General features: G+C 49.4%; 1 protein-coding gene across 3 annotated transcripts in view; it reads left to right on the top strand.

The window, feature by feature from the left end:
• The window catches only part of klf8 (Kruppel like factor 8), a 42729-nt gene that overhangs the window by 5304 nt on the left and 10923 nt on the right, over positions 1-26502 (top strand). Inside the window, exons 1-5 of one of the 3 annotated variants that reach the window (XM_030362494.1) lie at positions 7208-8289; positions 14086-14469; positions 24297-24608; positions 24968-25045; positions 26153-26387. In XM_030362494.1, the coding sequence (XP_030218354.1) occupies positions 8167-8289; positions 14086-14469; positions 24297-24608; positions 24968-25045; positions 26153-26387 (1132 nt within the window). In that variant the 5' untranslated portion in view covers positions 7208-8166. Of the gene's footprint in view, positions 1-7207; positions 8290-14085; positions 14470-24296; positions 24609-24967; positions 25046-26152; positions 26388-26502 lie in introns of those variants that run through there. The other 2 variants (XM_030362497.1, XM_030362496.1) reach the window with 2 other exon arrangements.

The following is a 26502-nucleotide window of genomic DNA, read 5'->3' as shown; positions in this document are numbered from 1 at the left end:
TTTGATTAACTAATAAGAAATGCTAAATGGCTTTCAGATAGTTTCTGACCACTGTTGTGAAGACTGTGAACTTATCATTGAGGCCTGAGGGATGGGATTTGCTCCTTCAGGATATGGCTGGTGGTGGTGTTGGGAGTTCCCGATGCTTTGAGGCTGCAGTTGTAGTTCATTGGTTGGGGTAGAGAGAGAGAAGGGGAGAGAGAGAGACCTGGTTTGCCACAGAGGTGGGAGGGGTTTGCGTTAAAGTTTTATGGTTTTTCTGTCAAATTAATCGTTTGTTCTTGAGAACAGTAGGAGGATAAATAACTGTTAGACACTTTTGATTGGCTTTCATCCCACAATACAGTTGAATGGAGAAAAATGAGATTCAACTTTGCTTTGTGTTTCGGGTTAGAAGTTGTGTGCCTTAATGAACTGTAAAACCTTGAAGAACCAACCAACTTTCCGATATATATATAAATATATGTATGTATGTGTGTGTGTGTGTGTGTGTATGTGTGTATATATATATATATATATATATATATATATATATATATATATATATATATATATATATATATATATTGAAATTGAAGAAAATAGGGCTAGGCTTGGAATTAACCTGGTGTTAAGTGACCCAAAAATGGTTGCCTTAAAGCTTATTGATTGAAGCTCCAAAGTGGATTGATAATAGTGGTGTAATAAACTAAACTGAAAAGGGTGTGTGTGTATGTGTGTGCGAGCGAGCGTGTGCACGTGACTTCAAAGTGCAAAGTCTTGGGAGCCCCTGGAGTGGGTGCCCCGACTCATTTGTTTCATGGAACCCATGCTGGCCAGGCGTCGGCTCCTCACGCTCTGGCAGGGGGAGGAGTAATGTTTCTACTTGTGAAACCAGCAACCCCGGGCCAACCCTGGTCTCCAGCGAAGAAGTAAAGAAGGCAAAAGCGGATCAAACCATTCTGAACATTGGCTCATGATTGACGCTATATCTGAGTGGAAGGAAAATATGCAAATTGTCTTGACATTGTGCAACATCTTTCAAGTGCTGTTGTGCACAGGCCTGTACTAGAGACCAGATAATTGCTGTTATTAATTTGGGGCTTACGCATCAAATCGGACTCATGGGAAAAACTGGATTCAACACCATTATCACAGTACGAGTAAAACAGAACTAAATCCTAATGTGTGTATCCTATAAATTAAAATAAAGATAACATTTTGAAATATTATCTGTTTTTTCTTTCTTCTTTTCATTTAAGAAAGGAAATTCCAGCGCATTACAACTAGTTACAATTCATTATTACATTTTGAGCCAACAGCTTTGTGATTCATTTTAGCTCATTATTCTTTCATGTTGGTCCACCATGCAACACAGAAAGCCTTATTTGGGCAGAACATTTATTTCAGACTTGGGTGGTCAATTCCAACCTTCTGATACCAAAATGTTCAGTGCTATCATGTTATTAACAGAAAGTCTGAGAAAAAAAAGAAAAGAACAACTTAGGCTTAATTTAAAGCACTGCTGTTGGTGATGGTGTCACCAAGTGCCTTGCTTCAGTGCGTCGGTCCTGACTACCCTCAGGCAGCAGGACTATTTATAGAGCCACAGCAGCACAATTTATGTGGAAGTGAGAATAAAACTGAGCTAGGCCGGCCATGAAGGCTAGCTGCTTGGATGAGGGGTTGAGGTTTGGGCTGCATGAGCTGGAAGGCTAAAAAGGACTGGCTGATGGATCAATGGGCTGTTGGTTTGTTCAACAGGTTGCCTCTAGTCAGCTATTGTTGTGTTTTTGTGAGCAGCAGGTTAAAGGTTGGACTATAGTTGTCCCTCTGGTCTCTGGACTGTTATGCTGAGGTGGAGTCCTGTCCCATGAAGCATTGGGTTCTAAAGGGACACTTTTTAATCCAAATATTTGGCTTTGTGTTTGCTGCCATGTGGGAGACGGAATAAACTGAATTAACAGTCAAGTGGGGGTGACGTGTAGCCTCTGAAATCTGGGTGAAGCCAACGGTCAGTGGAAAAACTCCAGACCGGAGTAACCCGTCAGGCAAAGTACACTCGTTACACACCCCTTGAAATAATCAGTGGTTCACTATGTAATGCAACAATGATTTTCAGGTCTAACTTGTTTGTTTGCATTGGGTTTGGAAATACAAATATTAAGACACAATCTTAACATGTTTGACATGCTACTACTAGATAGATAATAAAGGATAATATTGGTTTGGGTAATGGAGCCATCGTGACCGCCTCTTCTCCTGGCTTCACTAACACATTCTTTACCAATATCACCTGTCAGAATGACTTTTTATGCATGCATAAAAAACATTTGCATGCAACAAACTTAATCAACAGCGGTAGATGATTCAGTCACCAAGACCGGTATTGTCCGTTCAACTTGTATTTAACCAGTCTCTCTGTGGTTCCATCTATGACCCATTAGAAACAACTATGTGATTGCTCATCGCGATTGGTCCGTCTCTGTTAGCTGGCTGCTTCTCAGTTAGGTTTGCTTGGATTAGACCTCGTAACCTGACGCTTTTCAATAGCCTTTAAGACAAGGGCTCTTGGTCATTGCAGGTGATTTCAGACCAAAGTTGAAGTTAGTTTTACAGTGGATCACACAATTGACTGAGCGACTTAAAAGGAACTGCAGGCTCAATGTACTGTAGCTGTTTCGATATTGTTGAATATTCCACTCTCTAGTTATAATGGCTCAATTGACATCAGCTTGAGCCCTGCACTAATCAGAATCATGGATATGTTTGCCTTTTTTAACCTGAGGTCAGTGATATCCATGCCTACATATTTCTTCACATCATGGCATGCTTGCTTAACGTCAGAAGATATAGGTTAGATTGTTGTGGGTGAAACATACAATCATTTGGGGTTAGCTAAAAAGCTGTGGAAATCCGCACAGAGACGGGTGGTTAAATTATTGTGTGCTTCAGGAAGAAATTAAGTTCCCTTTTATGGGAGTGTTCGTTTGTGGCTGCCAATATTTTAGTTAGGCAACTTGGCGTCTTTTCTTAATTGAAGGAAGTGATTACAAACGTCTATGACTTGGTTATCGTCTGCTCTGGCAGCCTGACAATCCGCAAGTCTTCGGCATAACTGAAGCTAGTGAATGTGAAACTTAATAATATAAATGTGTTTACACGCCCTTAACTTACTGTGTTCTTCATAACGTCTACGGCTCCGCCCTCTTGTCAGCTGGCTAGATCGCCTCATTTTAAAGGCTGTCTTGCTGGCTGGTGTTCCAGCAGCTGGTTGGTTTGTCATGGGTCTTGTCGGGTGAAGCGCTGGGAACAGAGAACGGAGGGCCTGCTGTTTGAGGGCACATGCCTTGCATATCCCGCAGTAAACAATACTTCCCCTAATGCTAAGGACCAAGAGTTCGGTTGACGTGGAGGTCAGACGGCTGCCGGCAGTGAGTCATGTGAGCGGTGGCTTAGGAGCTGAAATAGTTTTGGTGGTGTGGAACCACCACAGATTTTACCCTGGAGGCAGAGAATGTTAATGCGTTATGAACCACAAACGAATATCGCACATTCATACCTCCACTCTATCCATCTTTTCTTTTGTCTCTGCCCTTTCTCTGCCACACGTCTTCCAAGCATCTCTCCTGGCACGGGCCTTCTTGAGATACGTTTGAGGAGTTGGCCTCTTTGCTGCCTCACGGCTATTTGCTGGCGGTCTGTGTACTCTGCAAGTGCCGTTTGTAGGACAGTTATTGAATCTAACCGTCTTTGGATTTAAGTGATTCGATGACCTATGTACTATTTGCATCAGATGGTTCTTTTTAGTCTTCCAATACTTGGATGTAGGCAGCAGAGTGGTGCATGCAACAGTGCGATAACTCAAAACATTCACCTATGGGATGTTGATGATCCGAATTTAAAGTTTCCCCCAAGCCACAATGTTTCAAGTAGGTAACACACTGACAGCCCCCCATAGCCACTCCAAGTAACAATTAAGTAATTGAACCCAGGGGTCATCATTTTATTCATTTCTGAAGCCAACTGGGATCTCATTGCAAGGGTGGACTAGCCAGAATGCCATGACAGCCTGTCGTGCTACAGACCGCAGCCTTAAAATTTCTATTATGCTTCTGACAGTTTGTTCTGCATCTAAATAGGAGCTAATTCTAGCAGGGAAAACCTCCTTTGTTTCCCGGAAATATCAAGATTTCTCTCATCATTGCCCATATCCAGATGCCTAGTGCAGCAGCTCCCTTCTCTGCTGGTGTTATAACTCCTGCAGTTTTAGCCCAAATCCCCCCAAAACCCAAGATACGCCATGGAACCACCATATGGCTGATCAGATTTATTCACCGACTGGATTTCGATGGCAGATGATGGAAAGAAACTGAGCTGCTGTTCTGTTGTTTTAGTAATGTTGTTTTTTTTTTTACTAAAAGCAAGTAATGGCTCGTTTTATCTCCTTATGCCACATTTCAAGTCGCTTTGGCCAAGTTTACTTCTCCCTTTTGAAACTACACAGAAAACAGCCCGACCCCCCCCCCCCTCCCCTCCTATCATTATTTATGGAGATTCCCTGCAATATTGAGAGATGTTTGACCCAATCATGGTATTGCCTTGAGTGTCCAATTAACAGCTTATAATTACTAGAGTAGCCTACTGATAGGGTGGGTGTTGCTTGGCATACATTGTGTGTGTGTGTGTGTGTGTGTGTGTGTGTGTGTGTGTGTGTGTGTGTTGTAGATTGGCGGGTGTGGGGGCTGGATGGTTGTGTGGGGGGAGGATTAGGGCGTGTGTGTGTGGAGAGGTGGAGCTCTATTGGATTTGTCACCAGATTCTTCCTGGGGTGGAGAGAGCCTGCTCTGGGTGGAGGGCTTGGATACCAGATGAGAAGAAATGCTTCACTTTGAACTGTACAGGAAGTGCATACAACTTCCCCTCGGTAAGAGATGGGGGGGGGGGGGGGGGGGGGGGGGGGGACCGAGCGAGACGGAGAGAAGTAGTACTGTAGTATGCGGTTGTGTTTGGGTGTGTCGTTTGTGGTGTGTTTCGAACAAGGGTTCACAGAGGCTGTGTGCGTGCGTGCGCCCGTTTTTTTATGTGCGCGTCTACTAGCATCACAGGTTCACACACACTCATTGGTTGGCTGGTGTTCTTGCAAAAATCTCTGTGACATACCCGTGTGTGTGTGTGTGTGTGTGTGTGTGTGTGTGTGTGTGTGTGTGTGTGTGTGTGTGTGTGTGTGTGTGTGTGTGTGTGTGTGTGTGTGTGTGTGTGTGTGTGTGTGTGTGTGTGTGTGTGTGCGCGCGCGCGTGTGTTGCAGTGACCCCCTACCAACTTGCCACAATCATTAACCAGGAAAAGAATCCCATCACCATGACAACCCCGGCCTCAGTGCCAAAATGGCCACATTGGAGAGGACGAGAGAGACGGGGGATCGAGAAGGGTGGGGTGGTGGGTGGCTGGGTGTGGGTGGGTGGTGCCTTGCCGGTAGAATAGCAAATTAGTTCATGCTCACAACTAACCATGGATGTAGAGCAATGTGTTTTGTGTGTGTGTGTGCGCGAGTTTTTTTTTCGTCAACAAGTCGAATCACACAAGTAAACATGTAGTTTGAGGTATGTCGTATAAACCCTTAAGGTTTCTTTCCACCGAAGCACCAGAGCTTCCTCCTCGGAGGCTGGCAGCAAACAAGGCCAATACCAGGTGAGGAAGGAGTGTCTTCCAGGGAATCGGCGGGCAGGTCTTGGGCAATTCCTCAGAAGCCTGATTGTATTTTTCGTCAATTGTGTTCAACGATCATGCGGTCGTTTTAAGTTGATTGGCATAAGCTCATCTTGTTGGTGAAATTTGGCTTGTGGGAATCTTGTTGTTGGGCCTGGGTTAGGAGAAGAAGGGTGTGTGTGTGTGTGTGTGTGTGTGTGTGTGTGTGTGTGTGTGTGTGTGTGTGTGTGTGTGTGTTGATAATAACAGTAGAGTCACAAAGAAAGGGGAGTAGTGTATAGCCTGCCTCTGTGTGTGTGAATAAGTAAGGGTGTCTGCGTTGTTTTTGGCACACGTGTGGTTAAACCTGTGCAAACACAAGGACACGGGATAGTGTTTGTGCTTGTGTTTGAGGTCGGATGCGGCCGGAGTACTATAGATTAATTGTTAGCTTTAGTAAAGGGTCCAAAGACAACTTCAGGCATCGGATGCTGAAGCCCAATGCGTACTAGCAGTTTGTTTGTGATTATACTATGTTTGTGTGTGTACTTGCATACCCGATGTATTCCTCGCTGTCTCTTTTTCTTCTTTCTATCTTTCGTTATGTTTCTTTTATCTCTGTCTGTTTTTGTCTGTTTGTCCCTATGCACCCATATGGTTAATCTCCTTCTGTTTTGTTATTACCAGTTTTTCTCACTATTCTGTGCTCTAATCAGACAGGCTAACATTGCGCAACTTCATCACCTTTGAACCTTTGACCCCGTGGCCCCACCCTATGGTGCTATCCTTATTGGTCAGCGTCGGCTCCCCAGGCCCCTCCCTCCCCTGGTGGTGGAGTTGTCCACGGTTCAGCGGGCTTGTGTGTTTTGCAGTGTTTGCTTGAGTTAGCTTAAAGTTGTAGGATGAAGGCCACTTTAACCGGGGTATACAGATGACTCTAGTGAGATTTAAAAGGTTGTTAGTGCCGGGCTCTGGGCACTAGGGTGAGGAGAGAATTGAACCATCAACCCTGATGGTGTGGGGGGCCCTCCACCTTGGTGTGTGTGTGTGTGTGTGTGTGTGTGTGTGTGTGGGGGGGTGGTATGTGTGTGGGGGGTATCTGTGTGTGTGTGTGTGTGGGGGGGGTATGTGTGTGTGTGTGTGTGTGTGTGTGTGGGGGGGGTATATGTGTGTGTGTGTGTGTGTGTGTGTGTGTGTGTGTGTGTGTGTGTGTGTGTGTTTGTGGGGGGGGGGTATGTGTGTGGGGGGTATGTGTGTGTGTGTAGGGGGGGGGTATATTTGTGTGTGTGTTTGTGGGGGGGGGTATGTGTGTGGGGGGTATATGTGTGTGTGTGTGTGTGTGTGTGTGTGTGTGTGTGTGTGTGTGTGTGTGTGTGTTGCCAGAGGGGTCTGTGAGTCAGACCATGTCCTCTTAAAGGGGCAGGCGTAGCGTGGTCCCTCCTTGGCTCTGTGTATGTGTTCTGGGGGGGGGGATCAGAGGAGGAATGATGGGAAAAGTGGGAGGAGTAAAGGGAGGGTAAGGGGGAAGAGACGAAAGGCTGCCAGGGAAAGAGGAAGGTCACAGCTGTGAGTGTGTGAGAGGGACAGAGAGTGCTATGTAATCAATGTGAACGAATCGATGCCACACAGTTTCTAAAATTGTGAGCTATAAATATAATATAATCTTCCCAGGACTGGGAAACCGAAAGTAAACATGCCTGAAGCCCAAATAGAATTGGATGTGCAAACAACAATTTTTGAAGCAGGAATATTGTCTGGCTTCCGGCAAGCAAAGGCGTGGCTGGGATAATGAGGTATGGGCTTTATAAAGGGCGTGAGAGAGAGAGAGAGAAAGGCGTGGCCTTGGAGAGTGAGATTAGGCTTCATAAAGGAGTGAGAGAGAGGCGTGGTCTTGAGAGTGAGGTATAGGCTTTATTATGGGTTAGAGAAAGGCGTGGCCTTGGAGAGTGAGATTAGGCTTCATAAAGGAGTGAGAGAGAGGTGTGGTTGTGAGAGTGAGGTATAGGCTTTATAAAGGAGCGAGAGAAAGGCGTGGCCTTGGAGAGTGAGTTATAGGCTTCAGAGAGAGAGAGAGAGAGGTGTGGCTTGGAGAGAGGCGTGGCCTGGGAGAGGGAGAGGTGTGGCCTGGGAGAGGGAGAGGCGTGGCCTGGGAGAGGCGCGTGGCCTGGGAGAATGAGGGAGAGAGGCGTGGCCTGGGAGAATGAGCTATAGGCTTCATAAAGGAGCGAGAGAGAGGCGTGGCTGTGAGAGTGAGCTATAGGCTTCATGAAGGAGTGAGACTGAAGCCTGATCGTGAGAGTGAGGCCTTGTAGAGTGAGAAATAGGCTTCATAATATAAATATATATATAGAGAGAGAGAGAGGACACAGGCTTGACCTGAGAGGTATAGGCTTTATTACGGGTGAGAGAGAGAGGACACAGGCGTGGCAGGGAGGGCGTGTCATAGGCTTTATTAAGGGGTGAGAGAGAGAGAGAGAGAGAGAGAGAGCGAGGGAGAGGATGAGGTGTGGCCTGGGAGAGCGAGGTAAAGGCTTAGTAACGGGGGAGGAGAGAGAGGAGAGAGAGAGAGAGAGAGAGGACACAAGCTTGAACTTTGGGTCACAGCGGCGTACACCACCACCGGTAAATATTAGCCCTTGACCACACACACACACACACACACACACACACACACACACACACACACACACACACACACACACACACACACACACACACACACACACACCAAGCATTATTTTCTATGCATTTGGCCGCGTAGACACCCCCGACCCCAAAGCACACACACACTCCTACACACATGCTTACATTCAGGTTGGAGGCTTTCAGATAAATAATGTTTTCCAGGTGTCTTTCATGTTGGCATGGGGCCCAGAGTTAGCCGAGGAGGGGTGGGGCTGGGTTGGGGGTGGAGTTGGGTGGGGTAGCAGCTGTCGGGGATCCTAAGCCATACTTTAGGGTTTTAGGCGGTCCTGCCACCTTCGGAAAGCTACCTCTTCTTTTTCTCTTTGGTCTCTCCTCCTCTTCCTCCTCTTCCTCCTACTCCTACTCCTCCCCTCCTCCCTATTATCTGTGTCACTTAATGAAGTGTGTGTGTGTGTGTGTGTGTGTGTGTGTGTGTGTGTGTGTGTGTGTGTGTGTGTGTGTGTGTGTGTGTGTGTGTGTGTGTGTGTGTGTGTGTGTGTGTGTGTGTGTGTGCGCGCGCCTAAAGGACTGCAAGAGCTCTGGTTACATAAGTTGTGCAATATTTTGGAACCCATTGGATTCAGGCTCTGGACCATGTAACGATCTGCACACTCACAATCGTGTGTGTGTGTGTGCGTGTGTGTGTGTGTGTTGATTTGTTATTGGCTCGTCCTTTCGTCTCCTCTTTCCATTTCCCTTCCGGCGACTGCCTTTTCTGATGGCATTTGCCATTCACCATTCTAGCACTCTTTCAGCTTATCTCCCTAGTGTTGCCCCCCAACCCGGACCCCTGCTCTGTGAGGGTCTGTGATCCGGCCCATGCGAGTGCTGGCAGCTGTAATAAACCTCCTGGCCCGGCCCACGTGTTGATACAGGAAACGTGTGTGTGTGTGTGCGTGTGCGCGTGTGTGGAGGGCTCTACATCCATGTGTTGTTGGAAAGCATGAAGGGATAAGGTGTGTGTGTGTGTGGGGGGGGGGGGGCTCCCGGGGGTTACCCCCCGGCCTCACGTCGAATGTGAGACTCCCGCTCCTCTCCCAGTTTAAAGTTGTTAGGGTTAGCCCTTGGTGATCTATGAAGTGCACTTCATCTGCGAGATACATTGAGTGTCCGTATTGATTGGGTTTATTGATGACGTGATTGTAACATTAATACCCAAGGGGCCTGCGCTCTGTGCCTCGGTGTGCTTAGAGATTATGAATGACGAGGACGTAGCCGTGCATTCAACAGTTTACTACGGTACTTGTTTGTATGTGTGTGTGTCTGTGTGTGTGTGTGTGTGCGGGGCAGGCAGTTTGAAAACATTCTTCGAACATTACGTTGCGTCCAAAGCGTTTTCATGCACCCTTCATGAACGACACTAACTGGGAATAGACTTTACCATGACCCCGATGACGTTTCTGACAGATACGGTCTGAAGTGAGTTAACTCTTATTGGCTGACTTCTTGTTGACCTTAACCGTACCCTCATTTGTTTATTTGTCCCTCCTCGGATGACTGGTGATCTATCACGTTTCCAGCCGGATCCTGTCGGAAGCAGTACGTTTTTAGATGGTCTATCAGGTGTTGGGGAATGCTAAATTGTTAAAAGATGCGTGGGGTTTGTTGTGATACTGCAAGAGGCCGGCTCCTCCCTTTCCAGCGACCCCTCCGAATTTAAACAAACCCAACGTTGTCTCCACAGAACGACCATTTCAGCGTTATTGTCGACACTTATGAAAGGGATCCTCCTGAATGATATTTGGATTTATTTAGCTATTTATTCAGCTTTCATCCACTGCATTGTTGGTGCAAACTGTACCCTACAAAGTGGCGCCGCGCACACACACACACACACACACACACACACACACACACACACACACACACACACACACACACACACACACACACACACACACACACACACACACACACACACACACACACACACACACACACACACTGCAGGAGGTGGGTCTGTAACTCAGAGTGATGCTGGGGCGTCCCCTGTGTGCTTGGGAGCTTCGCTAAAACGAGACCGCCCCTGCGCGTTTTCAACCTCTGCCTTTTTCTCATGAGAAAATTGGATTCGGCAGCGGCGATATAATACCATCAACCTGAGCGTGAAGCGGCTGTGGTTTGTGGTACAGAACAGTTGGCTTTCATGTGTTCTTTTTTTTCCTCCAGCTGAGCCCCAAATATATGTATGCATGTGTGTGTATATCTGTGTGTGCATGTACATGTGCGTGTCGACTGGGTGGGGTGTCCAGGATTGCGTGGTGAAATTACTGTGTTTCTTCGGACATGGGTGTGGGCATGTTTAATAGTTTTGTTGTGTGTGTGTGTGTGGTCCCACTACACACACACACACACACACACACACACACACACACACACACACACACACACACACACACACACACACACACACACACACACACACACACACACACTAGTACGCATGCATACATACAGTCACCCAGCGCCAGAGGGATTGGGGTGTGTGCAGGGTGGAGGGGGTGGAGTAGGAGAGTGCGCTGACCCAGATAGAAGTCCCTCTGTCACACCCTCTCTCTCTCGCTCTCTCTCTCTCTCTACACACACACACACACACACTCTGCCTCTACCCCTTTCACTCTCTCTCCTACACTCATCTCTAGCTCACTACAGCCTCGCTGTGCCCTCTCTTTGCTCACTCTACTCTCTCTCTCTCTTCACTTTCTCACCCCTTCGTGCACCCTGCCCCACGCGCACGTGCACGAAAAGAGAGAGAGAGAAGGAGAGGGAGAAAGGGCAAGAGGCAGAGGATCTAATTAAATGAACGCTGTGACTTATGACATGAACATCTTCTTAGAGGGGGGGGACATCTTTAATAAACCCACTGATGCTGAATTCGTAGTTAACGACAGCACTGAAACATCAGCGGACGGGTACCACTGTCGACGCCGCGCTCGTGTTGCGTAAGGAGAGCGGGCGAGCCGGAACAAAACATCAGCAGAACAAGGGGCAGCCCAAACGAATTCTGGTCATATCGGTTGAAGGATTAAACCTTTTCATGTCAAGTTGTCAATACACAAAGTCAGCTGCTCAGAGGAAGTTAGGGGGATTATCATCCAGTGTTTGGCAAAGCCGCTGAACCTGTGTATATGAGCTAACAAGAAGGTCAAAAGGTGGCGCGTGTTTGTTTAAACTGACATATGATATGTAGGTCTAATCTTCCTTTTTATTTATCTGATTATTAGCGAGATAAAAGCGCTAGACTGCTTGGCAGTCTTCCTCTTTCATCCACCTCAGTACTCTCTCGGTTTCCCTCCCCCAGTCGCTCCCCGTTAATATTAGTTGAATAAAAATGCGTTTCGAGGCCAGAAGTGAATTGGCAGCCTGTTGTTTCGGTAACATAAGGACTCATCTGATTGGGATCTTATTTATGACTTATTCAAAGGACTCCTTTTAGTGGCTTTCAGATCGTTGTCTTACTTCAGTAATATGGTGATTCGATGGATCGTGTTGAGATCTAGGCTTTACATGCGGGGGAGGGAAACATTACAATTATTGGGTGTCGTCGATTGATTTAGATGTAATAAATAGTTATGATCATAATTAAGAAAGACATTGGAGATGATTGAAAACACTTTCAATATCTTATCTAATTTCCACCTATAGTGGATACGTGGTGTGCATAGCCTTCTTATTTAGCCCTCCTGAGAGGGTAGCCAGAAGTCACATGACTGAGGAGATGGGTTGAGGAGGTGGGTGGATGGAGGAAAGGAAGTAGGTTCCTGATTTTTATCTCCAGCAATGAGCAGGGAAATTAAACCATTCCGCCACCAAGGGAAGGCACAGTCGTAACAGCACTCCCGTGTCTGGCTGATTGGGAAATTTGGAATCTCTTTAGCATCTCTTTGGTTTGATGGTACGGTTTCACGGCAGCCAGCCAGACTGTATGTTAGCCCCACTCAGAGCTGTGTTACCTTTTGTTGTTTAGAAACACACAGGGAGTTCTTTCTGCCAACAATAGGACGGGAATGTGTGTGTGTGTGTGTGTGTGTGTGTGTGTGTGTGTCTGGTGTTCTGTATGTGTAACACGTGTTTGGTGTGTTTCTTCATTATCCGTGTGATGAATGTGTGTTTACGTTTTCAGTTTGTTCTGCAGTGTTTTTATGTTGCATATGTGGCGCGTGTGTTGGTGCACATTTGTGTGTTGCGTATGTTTGTCCACGTGTGTATCTTGTTATGTGGGTTTGTTGTGTATTTCGTTATGCGTGTTTGGTGTTTGTTTGTGTTTTCGTTATGTGTCTGTATCTCAATGTTTGTATGTACTTGTTGTATGTATTTCATTGGAAAAAGATTGCTGTGTGCGTGTGCGTTTGTGTGTGTGTGTGTGTGTGTGCGTGCGTGCGTGCGTGCGTGTGTGTGTGGGAGGGGCCGGCTTTCCAGCCACACCCAGGCCTATGGGGGAGGCCACACCTCAATGTGGAATCCGCTGGAGCTGGGTCACATGTCGCCCCTGCCCTCGGCCCCTCCCCCCACACGCACACAGCTCACTACATCTCCGCTCCTCTCGCTTCGCTTGCCCCCCTGCCCTGGTATTATGAGTGGTGGTAGTTTAGTCCTTTTCTGTGTAAACTTTTCAACCAGTGCTCTGTTAATGTAGCACTAACGAGTTTAAGCCGTGTTATGTGATTATGTGGTTTCTGTCTACTGTATTTGGGGGGGGGGGGGGGGGGAGGGGTGAACAGTTGGTTCCATTGATGAGTTCACACGATTTTGTGTTAATGTCTTGAGCGCACAGAAAGGCAGGCACACACACACACACACACACTGTACTGTAGCTGTGTATGCCAACAGGGATGTCTAGCTTCAAGCCTTCAGTTACAGTATATGGTTGAAGTTTTTTGTGTCTGATGGGAATATAAGATTTGGAAAGAAGACTTGGTTTTAAGAAGAACTGAAAGCTCATTCTGCTGTTAGTTTAAATCTCTCTCTCTCTCTCTCTCTCTCTCTCTCTCTCTCTCTCTCTCTCTCTCTCTCTCTCTCTCTCTCTCTCTCTCTCTCTCTCTCTCTCTCTCTCTCTCTCTCTCTCTCTCTCTCTCTCTCTCTCTCTCTGAAAAGGGTGTGTCCGCCTGCTCTCTGCTGGTTGAGGGAGGGGTCAGCCGGCAGCCCCTCCTGTCCTCCTCCCTCTGTCTCCCTACTTCTCATTTCCTCGCAGCTAGACGTCGAAGAGAGACACACACTCTGCTCGTGGCCCTCTGCCTCTCTCTATCTCTCTTCTTTAATTCCTCCTCTACACAGAGCCCGTTAGCTGGGTGTCTGGTGCTGTTTCCAGGCCTGGTGCGTTGTAGTGTTTGTTTCTCTCCTTCTTCTTCTTGCTGTTTTGTCTTCCTGCTGCCTGTTTGAAGACTAGAAGGTAGTTGTTTTTCTTTTTTCGGGGGGGGGGGGGGGGGGCTTTTCCCTCCAAAATGCAGCAGACCTGTCTCACCTCAACTCAACTCTCCCCTTCTCTACTCCGTTCCCTCCTGTCCTCCCGTTTCCTCCTCTCCTCTCCCCCTCTCCCCCTCTCCCCCTCTCCCCCTCTCCCCCTCTCCTCTGCCCTTCCCTCCTCCACTTCCTGTCACCTCTCCTCCTCCAATCCCCTCAACCCCCTACCCCACCCCCACACTCCTCTCACAAGCCTCTCTCTCTCTCTCTCTCTCTCTTTTCCCCATTTAACCCAACCCTCTCTCTCTCCCTCCCTCTCTCTCCCTCCCTCAGTGTCAGCAGAGTCCTAAACAGCCGCCGGCCAAGAAGAGGAGCGCGGTTCCCGCCGTGGTCCCCCAGAGGAGGAGCCTGAGGAGCCCGGCCCGCAGCAGGAGGGACCCTGCCGGCCCCGAGCCCCGGCCCCCCGTCGCTACGCCCGCCCGCCGGCGGGAGGAAAACAACCGGAAGGGACCCCAGCCTCAGGGGGAGAACCCGCCCGAGGGGAAGGTGGAGGAGGAGCAGCAGCAGCAGCGGCAGGAGGCGAAGGAAGTGAAGCGGGCGGAGAAGGCGCCGCAGCCGCCCAGGCCCAAGAAGACGCCCGTGAAGAAGACCACGACGACCGCCGCGAAGATGCCCTCGGTGCAGATCAAACCGGAGCCGGAGGAGATGGAGTGCACGGTGAGGGGGCCGGTCTGGGGTGTCGGAGGGCGTGCACGTCCCAGGAGCGCTGACTCCGTCCTGGGGGGGTGGGGGGGGGGGGGCTGTGTGGTGGGAGGGTTGGGTGGAGTTCTAGCGGGTGGTGGAAGCGGGTCATAAAGGTTGGCTTTGCGATCGAGTGTACAAATGAGGTTTAGAGTGAAAGCGTTGCTGGTTCAAATCCGCAGCTGCCCCCCCCCATGCTGTTTTAATGTACTCTGATGTACTTTAGTGTAGCAAATAGCAGTAGAAGCCAGTGGTTGTGTTGGGCAGCTCCCAGTCACCAAATAGCAAATGACTGTGGGCGTTTTGGGCAACTCCCAGTAACCCGGTGGCGACTGACTGTGGTGGTCCAGGGTGTGTGGCCAGATGGGACTCTTGATTCTGTGGATTGAGAAGAACATGTTTTGCGGATTTCAGTTGATCACAGCCTGTGTTCTCATGAGTTGTACCTCACTCTCTAGCTGGGCCTTCTCTGAACAAGCTCCCCTCAACCACATTCTGTGGTTCCTTCAAGTGTCTTTACTCCCCCGTCTTTGCATAATTGAAGGTCGGGTGGGGGGGGGGGGGTGTGTGAAGGTGTTAACTGCTTTTGGTAAATGTCTGTCTGTAGTGTGAGCCGTTTTGAGACCTATCATTTGAAAAGGTCATAAAGGTCAAGCTGGCTTCGCCCTAAGCCTAACTGCTACTACGCCAGGCAGAGACCATGACTTTGGAAGACATGTTTTGAGCGAGAGGGACGGATGGAAAATGTCATCAACATGACATGAATATCATCAGTGTGTGTGTGTGTGTGTGTGTGTGTGTGTGTGTGTGTGTGTGTGTACGTGTGTACGTGTGTGTGTGTGTGTGTGTGAACGTGAGTTTAAAAGAAAAGAAAGCCCTTCAGGGGTGGCTCATTTCACATTGATGGGGTCATTGATTGAAAAATCGCCTGTGTGTGTGTGTGTGTGTGTGTGTGTGTGTGTGTGTGTGTGTGTGTGTGTGTGTGTGTGTGTGTGTGTGTGTGTGGTCCGATCGAGGGAAACACCACACCTGTGACATTTCTCTCTCCCTCCCTCTCGATTGGCTACCAGGGGCCGTGATGACATGGGTTGGTTGCGTCGGCCGTGTGCACCAGCTGCTGCCCGGGTCAGGTGTCAGGTGCTCCGCAGCAAGGTGGGGAGGGAGGGCGGGGCAAAGGGCCCCCCCCCGGCGGTCCAATCAGGAGAGAGCTTTGGTCACGAGGGTGCTGAGTGGCGCCTGGGCCGACAGGAAGTTCGCGGGGAAGTAAGCGAGACAGAGGAGACTCCGGGCAGTCCTAGAAGGAAGAAGGCGGGTGGGGGGGGGGGGGGGTCCAGTCACAGTACCACGCTGTCTTGGATACTGTCCCCCTTTTGGAATGGCCGAGCGAGCAGGAGGAACGGGGAGAGACAGAGACAGCCAGGGAGGGAGGGAGGGAAGTTACATGGGGGATTCAAAAAGTGAATTAAAGAAATTGGTTGTTCAGTGTTGGAATCACGGGAAAGGAAACGCAGCTAGAAAAGACTAAGAGAGGGGGAGAGAGGGAGGGCTCAGGAAGCGATAGAGAAGAGCGGGCAGAGAGAGGGAGATAGGGGCTGGGTGGGGGAGGAAAGGGAGAAGGTGGAGTGGGTGTGGCTAGTTAGATAAGACGCAGGAGATGACGTGCTGAGGGCCACGGCCACGTTCCATTCGATTCACCCCATTTCCTACCCACTTGGTTCCTCTGTCCCTGTCCTTCCTCCGCTACCTTCATCGGAGAGCTATATTTTATTAATTTTTTAACCCCCTGTGGGGCATCCCTTCTTTGCTAGCTCTCTCTCTCTCTCTCTCTCTCTCTCTGTCTCTCTCTCCCTCTCTCTCTCTCTCTGTCTCTGTCTCTGTCTCTGTCTCTGTCTCTGTCTCTCTCTCTCTCCCTCTCTCCCTCTCTCTCTCTCTCTGTCTCTGTCTCTGTCTCTGTCTCTGTCTCTCTCTCTCTGTCTCTGTCTCTGTCTCTGTCTCTGTCTCTGTCTCTCTCTCTCTCTCTCTCTCTCTCTCTCTCTCTCTCTGTCTCTGTCTCTGTCTCTCTCCCTCTCTGTCTCTCTGTCTCCCTTTCCGATCTCTTTCTCAGCAGGTTGTTCTAAGGAGGGACAGCTTCTGAGAGAGCTCGGTTGTGTGTCTTTATTTTACTTTTTAGATAATCAGCGTTTGTTGGTTTTATTCAAAAAGTGAGAAAAAAAAGGTTCATCACAATGTTTTGCGTTCAGCGTTTCATTTCAATATCTTGGACTGTGTTAACTGAAATGGTGGGAGAACTATGGCTATTACTCTGTTCAGATTCCGAAGTTGTCCCTCCCCTTAGAAAGGGAATCATAAGACAAACAGGCTTGCCTTGGTTTGGTAACAATGGGCTAATGATTTTGATTACAGGGTTAAGACGCATTATGTAGACAACATTAGTCTTATTTGTGTTGAGACGGGAGACAAAAGGTCACAGCTGCTGGATGATTCCATACTTCTGAGTATTCCTGTTATTAATTGTGTGTGGAACAAGGAAGAGACGTATTAAAAGCAAGGGTGTGAGGAGCTGGCGTTGTGAAATTATACAACCGCCACGCTTTGGCATCCAAAGTCTGCTATCCCATTTGAAGTGGTGATGACATCTCAATAAACGCGGGGTCTAGGGGTTGGTGTTTGATACCAATGGTGTTTAATATGGACAAGCTGGAAAAATAAATGCATTTTCCCCCTTCTTCTTCTTTTTCTCTTTTAAATAAATCGCCAGTTGAGGAATGTTTTTGCTCCACTTTGGCTTTTTGGTAGGAGGAGAACATTCTGGAAAGGGTGTGGTGTGTTAAGGAGACACGATCGGAGCAGGAGGTAGGAAAGTTGGGTTGGGTCGCGTGCTGGGCAGGAAACCACGTTCACTCTCCAGGTCAAAGAAGGACTGCTCGGGGAAAACGGACTCAAAGGGTTGACGCTGGAGAAGGGAAAAAGTATACTATTTTTATTAATAATCATCAATGGTTACCAGATAAATATGACCGGTGGAGGAGACGGGTGCGGACAGAATGGATCAATAACCACCAGGAAAGATGACTCAGCCACTGGTTGTCATGCTGGAATGGACCCATGACCTCCAGCCGAGAGGAGAAGGGGGGAAGGTGTGATGCCTCCTGGATGTTTGCAGAGTCCTTTATGGCTCACCTCAGGAAGCCCAGTGGTGTTGTTGTTGTCATCATTGCGGCACTTACTCTGACTCCCACATCTCAATTTACATCTGCATTGTTATCATTTTTAAATGCTAATGTCATTGTTCTCTTCAGCATGGGCACTCATTTCAAATGGAAATTGCCTTTTAACATGAGAATGTGGAGGTCTTCTCCCCCCTCCTGGGCCCGTCTGGGTTTCCCTTCGTCAATCAACCGGTGCAGCCCGCGTTTGCGCGTGTGTCTCTTGTGTGTGCGGTTGAACTTAACTTATGTGGGTTTAACGTGGGGTTTGCCCTGGCCTATCGGTTTGTCAGTCACGTTCCCTCATTCCACACATTATCTGCCCATTTAAACACAGATGAAGCCATGTTCTTGTGTTGCCTTCACAGCTGGGACGGAGTCCGCCCAGGTTTGTTTTGACTCTGCAGTATTTATAGGCAGCATTTTTAAAACACAGAGGAAGCTTTCTTGTCGTGAGTCAGCCAATCGCAACGATAGTCACTTAACTTTTTAACGCTTCTGGACACTTTGTTAGAGGAAATAGAGATGGGTGGAGTAAGAGTGTGTCTGTGTGTGTCAGGTGTGGTTTCATTGGAGCTAGGGCTTAGGAGATGTTGTATGCAAAGAGGCTATTGTAGACACACACACTCACTCACTCACTCACTCACTCACTCACTCACTCACTCACTCACTCACTCACTCACTCACTCACTCACTCACTCACTCACTCACTCACTCACTCACTCACTCACTCACTCACTCACACACACTCGGAGACGTCACTGCTGGGGAGAGATTTATACATGCGTATCAAAACAAATACAATCCTGTAATAATTCCGTACCTAATATGAACGTACCCTCTCAATAGCTGAGTGCTGGACATAAAGATCAGTGAGCCAGTGTCGGTGCATGTTGTTGATAATAAATGTTGTATCTGGAATCATCGCGGCGGGAGGTTCTGGCACAGTGCAGCATGATAGAGCTTATTGATGCTTTGAGAGCAAGGATGTAAAAGAAAATCTATTAGTGACAAACTCAGGGGCATGTTATCAATGTAGTGATTCATATTTTCTTCTAGATATAAAAGTAGAGTTTGGACAGAAAATAGCTGTGTGGTGTGAAAGTGTTATGGGCGGAGTCCAGCCCAGTGCTGAGTGATGTCATAACGTGTTATGGGCGGAGTCCAGCACTGTGCGGCGTGATGTCATAACATGTTATGGGTGGAGTCCAGCACTGTGCGGCGTGATGTCATAACGTGTTATGGGAGGAGTTCAGCACTGTGCTGCGTGATGTCATAACATGTTATGGGCGGAGTCCAGCACTGTGCGGCGTGATGTCATAACGTGTTATGGGCGGAGTCCAGCACTGTGCGGCGTGATGTCATAACGTGTTATGGGCGGAGTCCAGCACTGTGCGGCGTGATGTCATAACGTGTTATGGGAGGAGTTCAGCACTGTGCTGCGTGATGTCATAACATGTTATGGGCGGAGTCCAGCACTGTGCGGCGTGATGTCATAACGTGTTATGGGCGGAGTCCAGCACTGTGCGGCGTGATGTCATAACGTGTTATGGGCGGAGTCCAGCACTGTGCGGCGTGATGTCATAACGTGTTATGGGCGGAGTCCAGCACTGTGCGGCGTGATGTCATAACGTGTTATGGGCGGAGTCCAGCACTGTGCGGCGTGATGTCATAACGTGTTATGGGCGGAGTCCAGCACTGTGCGGCGTGATGTCATAACGTGTTATGGGCGGAGTCCAGCACAGTACTGGGTGATGTCATTAAAATGCTATGGGTGGAGTCCAACACAGCCCTGGTTGACGTCATTGAAATGCTATGGGTGGCGTTGCATGCGTGTGATGGGTTGGGTCTGGCACCGCACTATGGGGTGTGTGTGTGTGTGTGTGTGTGCGTGTGGTTTGGTGTGATCAAGCTGGTGCTTAATAAAGGGTGTGTCCTAGGTGGAGCCCGGTTGTGTAAGGGCGCGTTAACCGTGCCCTTTTCTGTGTTTGACCACACCCTAGCACCCCAGCCAGAAGAGTGTTTTTCCTTTGGTCCAGAGATTAGCAACAGATTGTACCAGTGTTTAGTCTCGGGGTGTATAGAACACAGTCTGTTCTCAATCTTGTCAGCGTTAACCTCTACCTTGCCGTGTGTGTGTGTGTGTGTGTGTGTGTGTGTGTGTGTGTGTGTGTGTGTGTGTGTGTGTGTGTGTGTGTGTGTGTGTGTGTGTGTGTGTGTGTGTGTGTGTGTGTGAGCCACGTTGTAGGCCTACCTACATGTGGGTCACCGGGTCCCCATGGGGGGGGGGGGACACTCAACCCGGCAGGGTGTAAAAGGGCGGGAAGAAAGAATCTCAAGGCTGGGGCATGGATGGCTGATTGTGTCTGTGAGGACAGGGTCAAAGGTCATGATGTGGCCTCATTAAGGCCACACAGCTCCAAGGGCCTTGTTTTGTGAGAGATAACCTTCTCTCCTCCTTTTATAAGGCACCACAATTTCCTGTCTCTCTCTGTCTCGGGGGGAAAAAACGACCACCGCAGTAACACACTGCCATGCTAGTAACATTGTGCGTGTGTGTGTTTATGTGTGGGTCTCTCTCTCCCTTGGGCGTGTCCTGTTTTGGTGTCACGCAGAGTTTCCAACCGCACTGCTATAAAACGCTTGTTTTATTAATTGATACTCTCTTAAGCCCCTTTTTAGCTATATAAATGTTTTAAGACCGCATTATATCCACCGTGAAACCATTTACGTTACGTTCCTTGTGGCATGGCACATTTGAAACTCGGCGCTTGTGATCTCTTGTCTTGTGGTGTCACACATTTAAAGTACAGTAGACGACATATTTAGTAAAGATAGTGTTTGGTTCTCAGTCCAAGAAGTGAATGAACATGTTTATCGCTAGGCAAGGCCAAATCGACCAGACCTGTGTCGATAATTCTTTTGCAGGCTTCAGTACAAGTCTTGATTATCAAGATCCCTCCCAAACCTGTCTGCTGACTTGTTGTTTAGAAAACAAAGTACAGACTACGGTGAAAGTCTTCCACGTCCACGTAGCATTGATTGGAGCGGGAGGAGACGTTGGTATCGGTTTCTACTTTATAAACGCCTCACGTGCTCCGCCCTGCTAAGACAACATCGAAACATCTAACCTTTTATTCACCTGCTGTGGTGATCCACGTCAAATGGATTAAATCCCTTTCACCTTTTGTTGTATCTTATTCTACATTTTGCCATGCCTACCTTGGCTTATTTTGGCCACCATCCTAAAAAAAGAAAAAAAGATTATTTTCAGTGTCATGCCGCGATGTATCTTTTCATGCACACTAACATTTTCGGGGCAAAAACATCTGGATAGAAATTCCATTTCCGCTCTCTTGACCTCACTTGACCCCCCCCCCTACCCTTCCCCAGCCCCACATACAGAGGGAGGGGCTTATTGCACCAGTTTGTCTCCATGGTAACGCATGCTCTCTCTCTCTCTCTCTCTCTCTCTCTCTCTCTCTCTCTCTCTCTCTCTCTCTCTCTCTCTCTCTCTCTCTCTCTCTCTCTCTCTCTCTCTCTCTCTCTCTCTCTCTCTCTCTCTCTCTCTCTCTCTCTCTTCCCCCCCCTCCCTCCCCGTCTCTCGGTGTGTGTGTGTACACACACCGACATACAGACACACTGCCCACGCTTGTACATCCAAGTGTGCTTATGTGTGAGGAACATCCATGGTGATGATCTATCCCAGCATTCAGCAGAAGCATGTGTGTGAGTGGGTGATGGCGGGTGTGCATTGTAGGCCGATTAAGTCATTGAAAGGACTGTGCATTCATACCAGGGGAGGAGAAGAGGTGTGTGTGTGTGTGTGTTTGGGGACAAAATGAAGGGCAGGGAGGGACAGCCTGATCATCGTGCTCGGACGCATTTCCCCCCCCGCTCCCCTGACGCAGATTGATGACATCATCGCTGGCAGCTTAGCTCCCCTGCAGTCTAAGTACCATCAGCATTAGCGGGTCCGTGTCGGAGCAGTGCGCACACACACAGCGCCGTTCCCCGTGTGGCAGCGTGATGGAGCCGCGGTGATTCATTCTGCCCGGGACGGCCAGCAGAGTACTGGTAAAAGGCTTACCAAAGGCCTGCGAGGCGGTGTGAAGACCCACCACTCAAACACGTTCTGATGGTGGCCTCGTATCACCGCCGGGAAGCTCAAACATACGTATTAAGTATTGGGTAGAAAACGATTTGCCTTTAACCCAATTGTACGTGTTTAACAAGCACACGTTTCTCTGATGCTGAATCAGGCAAAGGCATTTCACAAAAAAGAATTTGGAGGGAGAGGGATGGATGGACGAAGGAGGGGAGAAAGAGAGAGAGATTCTGTTATTATTGAAAAAAAAAAAATATATATATATATAAAAAGACGAGGAAACATCTGGATTCAACCAATCACGGTTTGTGCATCGTGCTCAGCACAGCGGCAATGTCAAGTTATTTTGAATGTTTTGAAACGGTGGAGTCTGAGCAGCGCACAGGAATGAAGCCCACTGAGCGTGCACGCAAAGCAGACGCACAAGGGCAGTTCAGAGGGCACGCCGCCGCTGCCCGCGTGGGCGAGCCATAACCGTTTACAGCCCTCTTCCTGTCTGGCCTCGTGGCACAATCAGTGACGCAGCTCCAACAACTTTAGTGTTTGCTTATATGTTTTTGTTATCGATTGAGCATACAGATGAGGCTTTATTTTGGGATGTTTCTCGAGCACGGAGACAATCATGTAGCTGGAGAGAGGAAGGGGGAGGAGATGACGCGAAAGCAGAGAAGGAAGGGCTCTACCTATTGAAGCAGTTCACCTACACTGAGGTGTGTGTGTGTGTGTGTGTGTGTGTGTGTGTGTGTGTGTGTGTGTGTGTGTGTGTGTGTGTGTGTGTGTGTGTGTGTGTGTGTGTGTGTGTTGGAGGGGGGTTCCAGTGAAGGTACGAAAGACCAAAGGAACTACAGTTGTAATTGTCTTGGACTCCATCCTCTCTCTCAATCTCAGTTTTTCAATCACTCACTCTTTCACTCCTCCAGAGAAGCAAGGTCTAAATCTCAAACCAATTGGGCGGACGACTGGTTAGAGCAGTGTGTATGGGGGGAAGAGGGGGGGGGGGGGACTGCAGAAGAAAGAAGGATCATAACATAAGAGGATCACAAAGAGAGGGAAAGAGGAAGGGAGGGCGACAACAGAGAGGTAGAGTGATATGAGGGGAGGGAGGGAGCGTCCAAAGGTTGAGAGAGATGGTCGTGAAGATGGAGAGACTGAGGCCGGAGTGAGAGGAGAAAAGGGGGGTACGGGAAGGTGGGGATCGGGCAGGTGAACGACGAGAGAGACTGGGCGGGAATTGAGGGCTGGTGGGAGGAAAAGAGGCGCGGGAAAAAGGGAGTTTGTGGGTGGAGACGAATGGGAAGAGTCAGCTGATGGCTCCTTGTTTCCATGGCAACTGTAGGCCTTTCCCACCCACTTTTCTCTCTCTCTCTCTCTCTCTCTCTCTCTCTCTCTCTCTCTCTCTCTCTCTCTCTCTCTCTCTCTCTCTGCATCTCTCTCTCTCTCTCTCTCTCTCTCTCTCTCTCTCTCTCGCTCTCGCTCTCTCTCTCTCCTTCAGAGAGAGTTATATTTATTTATTCACACTAACCTATTTTCCTTCTCTTTCCATATTTGTGTAGCCTTCTCCTGTGATTTCCAAACCCTCTTTTCATCGGCCCTTTGTCCACGTCTTCTCTTGAGCCGTAGCTCGCCCCCAGATTATCGAAACAGGAAGTTGGTTCAGTTCGTGGCCAGCTCTCTGGGTTGTAGAAAGGGACTCAGCCTTAAGCCAGATCAGGTCGTACCAGGTGATGAGGCTGATGCAGACGATGATTGTGGACATAAAGATCTCCCTCTTTATCTAGATAAGGAATTTGAGCTCTCCCTGCAGCCCATCCCCCCCTCCCTCTTCTTCCTCCCTCCCCCTATACTCCTCCCTCCCTCCCCCCTATACTCCTCCCTCCCTCCCCTGTGTACTCCTCCGTCCCCCTCCCTCTTCTCCCTCCCTCCCCCTATACTCCTCCTCCCTATACTCCTCCCTCCCCTCTCTTCTTCTCCCCCTGTACTCCTCCCCCCCTCTCTTCTTCTCCCCCTGTACTCCTCCCCCCCTCTCTTCTTCTCCCTTCCTCCCCCCTTTACTCCTCCCTCCCCCTATTCTCCCTCCCCCCCTCTCCTCTTCTCCCTCCCTCCCCCTGTTCTCCTCCCTCCTCCTATTCTCCCCCCCTCTCCTATTCTCCCTCCCCACCCCCTCCTCTCCTCTGTCAACCCAAGCCAAGCCCCACCACGCTCAGCTGAGCTGGATCCCGGCCAATTCTCTCTCTCTCTCTCTCTCTCTCTCTCTCTCTCTCTCTCTCTCTCTCTCTCTCTCTCTCTCTCTCTCTCTCTCTCTCTCTCTCTCTCTCTCTCTCTCTATTGTTCTTTGCTTGTTGAGCTAAAGTTCTTGAGGGCCTGTGTGTGTTCTCTTTACATAAGTGCTGGGTCGTGGAATAATAATAATAAAGCTCTAGGATGACTCTAACGGTCCTCCCCCCCCCCCCCCCCCCCCCCCCCCCTCCCCCTCCCCCTCCACCCTGCAGGCAGGTGTAGGCGAGGGCTCCCCCGCCCCGGCGGACCTGAAGGTGAAGTCGGAGATCCAGGCCGTGAAGCTGGAGTCCCTCCCGGGGGGCTCGCCCGCCCCCTCCCCCGCCGCCCCGGCCGCCCCCGCCCCCGCAGAGGACCAGACGGAGCCCGTCGACCTGTCACTCAACAAGCCACGCCCCTCTTCACTGCCGGTATCCACGGCAACCACCACCGCCAACCCGGCCCCGGGCGGTGCCGGGGCTCCACCCAGCCTCACGTCCACGGCCACGCCCATCCCCACCACCACCTTGCAGTCGCTGGGCTCCATGGTAACCACCACACACACACACGCACACACACACGCGCACGCACGCACGCGCATATGCAGGCACACACACCGCCCCAGCCTCTCATCACCATGGCGATGCTGGGCCATAAGCACCCTCTAAAAAGACAACACCTCTGTACTGGTGTAGAACAAAGCCTGCCCATGATGAGCCGCAAGTGGCCTGACATGTGTCTTATTTATACCGTGCATCAATGTTTAGTCCCAGGCGGCGCTGTCGTTATCCCCGTCGATGTATCACCCATTAGAGAGGATCACAAAGGATTGACTTCGCCGTGAATATATCCCAGGGACGAAACGAGATTTGTTGAAAACAATGGCATATTCTTGTGGTGGTTCAAGGCTCCCAGCTTCATATCCCAACACGGAGACTACATTTCCCAAGAGCTCCATTGTCTCCCGGCACACAAGACACTGATGGTGCGTGCCTTTGTTTACCCTGAGATTGAGAGGGATGTATGAATGGTCGTTTTTAGTTTTCTTTTGGGGACGCCACACTTATATGAATACGATGTTCATATTTTACGGTGTATGATAAATGTGTTGCCACTGATCTCAGTCACTTTTAGTTAGTTATGCAGTGCAATGTTAGTTACATTGACATGACTGGTAGGTATGGCAATTGATAACAATGCACCAGGCAAGGGCAATACAACACCTATACATTATCAAACTGCGATTATTTCTACCGCCTAACCACAAGGGTTTATACATAGTTCAATATTAAGAGGATGTAGGACAACTTCGGCCATTTCCTAGCCCACATATGTAAATAAAGAAAACACTAAATAACTAACCAATAAATATCCCCTTTAAGAACATTTGTTTGTTTGAGAACCTTCAAAACGAACAAAATCAGCAAAGGTGTCAGACAATCCAATGAAACCTTTTATCGTCGTCATGCTCTTTTAAAGGGCCTTTTTTCATGGACAGGACCGTGAAGGTGGACAGGAGCGTGGGTTGAGAGAGGGGGTACATCTTGACATTTAGCAAATGGCCCGCGACAATGCATTGATACACCTACGTGGTTGACAGACTTACCGGAACTTCTTCCTCCTGCTCCTCCTCTTCCTCCTCCTCCTCCTCCTGCTCCTCCTGCTCGTCGTCGTCGTCCTCCTACTTCTCCCCCTTCTCCTCCTCCTCCTCTTCCTCCTCATCGTCCTCCCTCCTCCTCTTCCTCCTCCTGCTCCTCCTCTTCCTGCTCCTCCTCTTCCTCTTCCTCCTCCTGCTCCTTGTCACTCCTCCTCCTCTTCCTCCTCCTGCTCCTCCTCCTCCTCCTTCCTCCTCCTGCTCCTCCCCCTCTTCCTCTTCCTCATCCTCCTCTTCCTCCTCCTGCTCCTCCTCCTCTTCTTCCGCCTCCTCCTCTTCCTCCTCTTCCTCCTCCTCCTCCTCCTCCTGCTCCTCCTCCTCTTCTTCCTCCTCCTCCTCTTCCTCTTCCTCCTGCTCCTCCTCCTCCTCCTCTTCCTCCTCCTCCTCCTCCTCCTCCTCCTGCTCCTCCTCTTCCTCCTCCTCCTCCTCCTGCTCCAGGTCCTGTCCCCGGGCTCCATCCTGGCCACGCAGGGCGCAGGCGGCCAGCAGATCCTGCACGTCATCCACACCATCCCGTCCGTGACCATGTCCAACAAGGTGGGCCAGCTGCAGACCATCCCCGTGGTGGTGCAGTCCCTGCCCGTGGTGTACACCACCATGCACACGGACGCCGTGGCGACCAGCGCCATCACCGTGCCACTCATCGGCAGCGACGGCCGTTCGGAAGGATCCGGTGAGTGGGCTGTTTTGGTCCGGTTTGGGGGCATTTGTTCGGGGTTTCTTTTTAAAGGGCGAGGCCTTGTTTTTAGCAGGAGCACGTCAGCTTATGGGTTTGGGAGAAAGGCGCC

The sequence above is a fragment of the Gadus morhua genome, chromosome 7 (genome assembly GCF_902167405.1).
Source record: "Gadus morhua chromosome 7, gadMor3.0, whole genome shotgun sequence".
Lineage (NCBI taxonomy): Eukaryota > Metazoa > Chordata > Actinopteri > Gadiformes > Gadidae > Gadus > Gadus morhua.
Note: the sequence above shows the minus strand (reverse complement) of the source record. Positions and strands in the feature narration are given on the sequence as shown.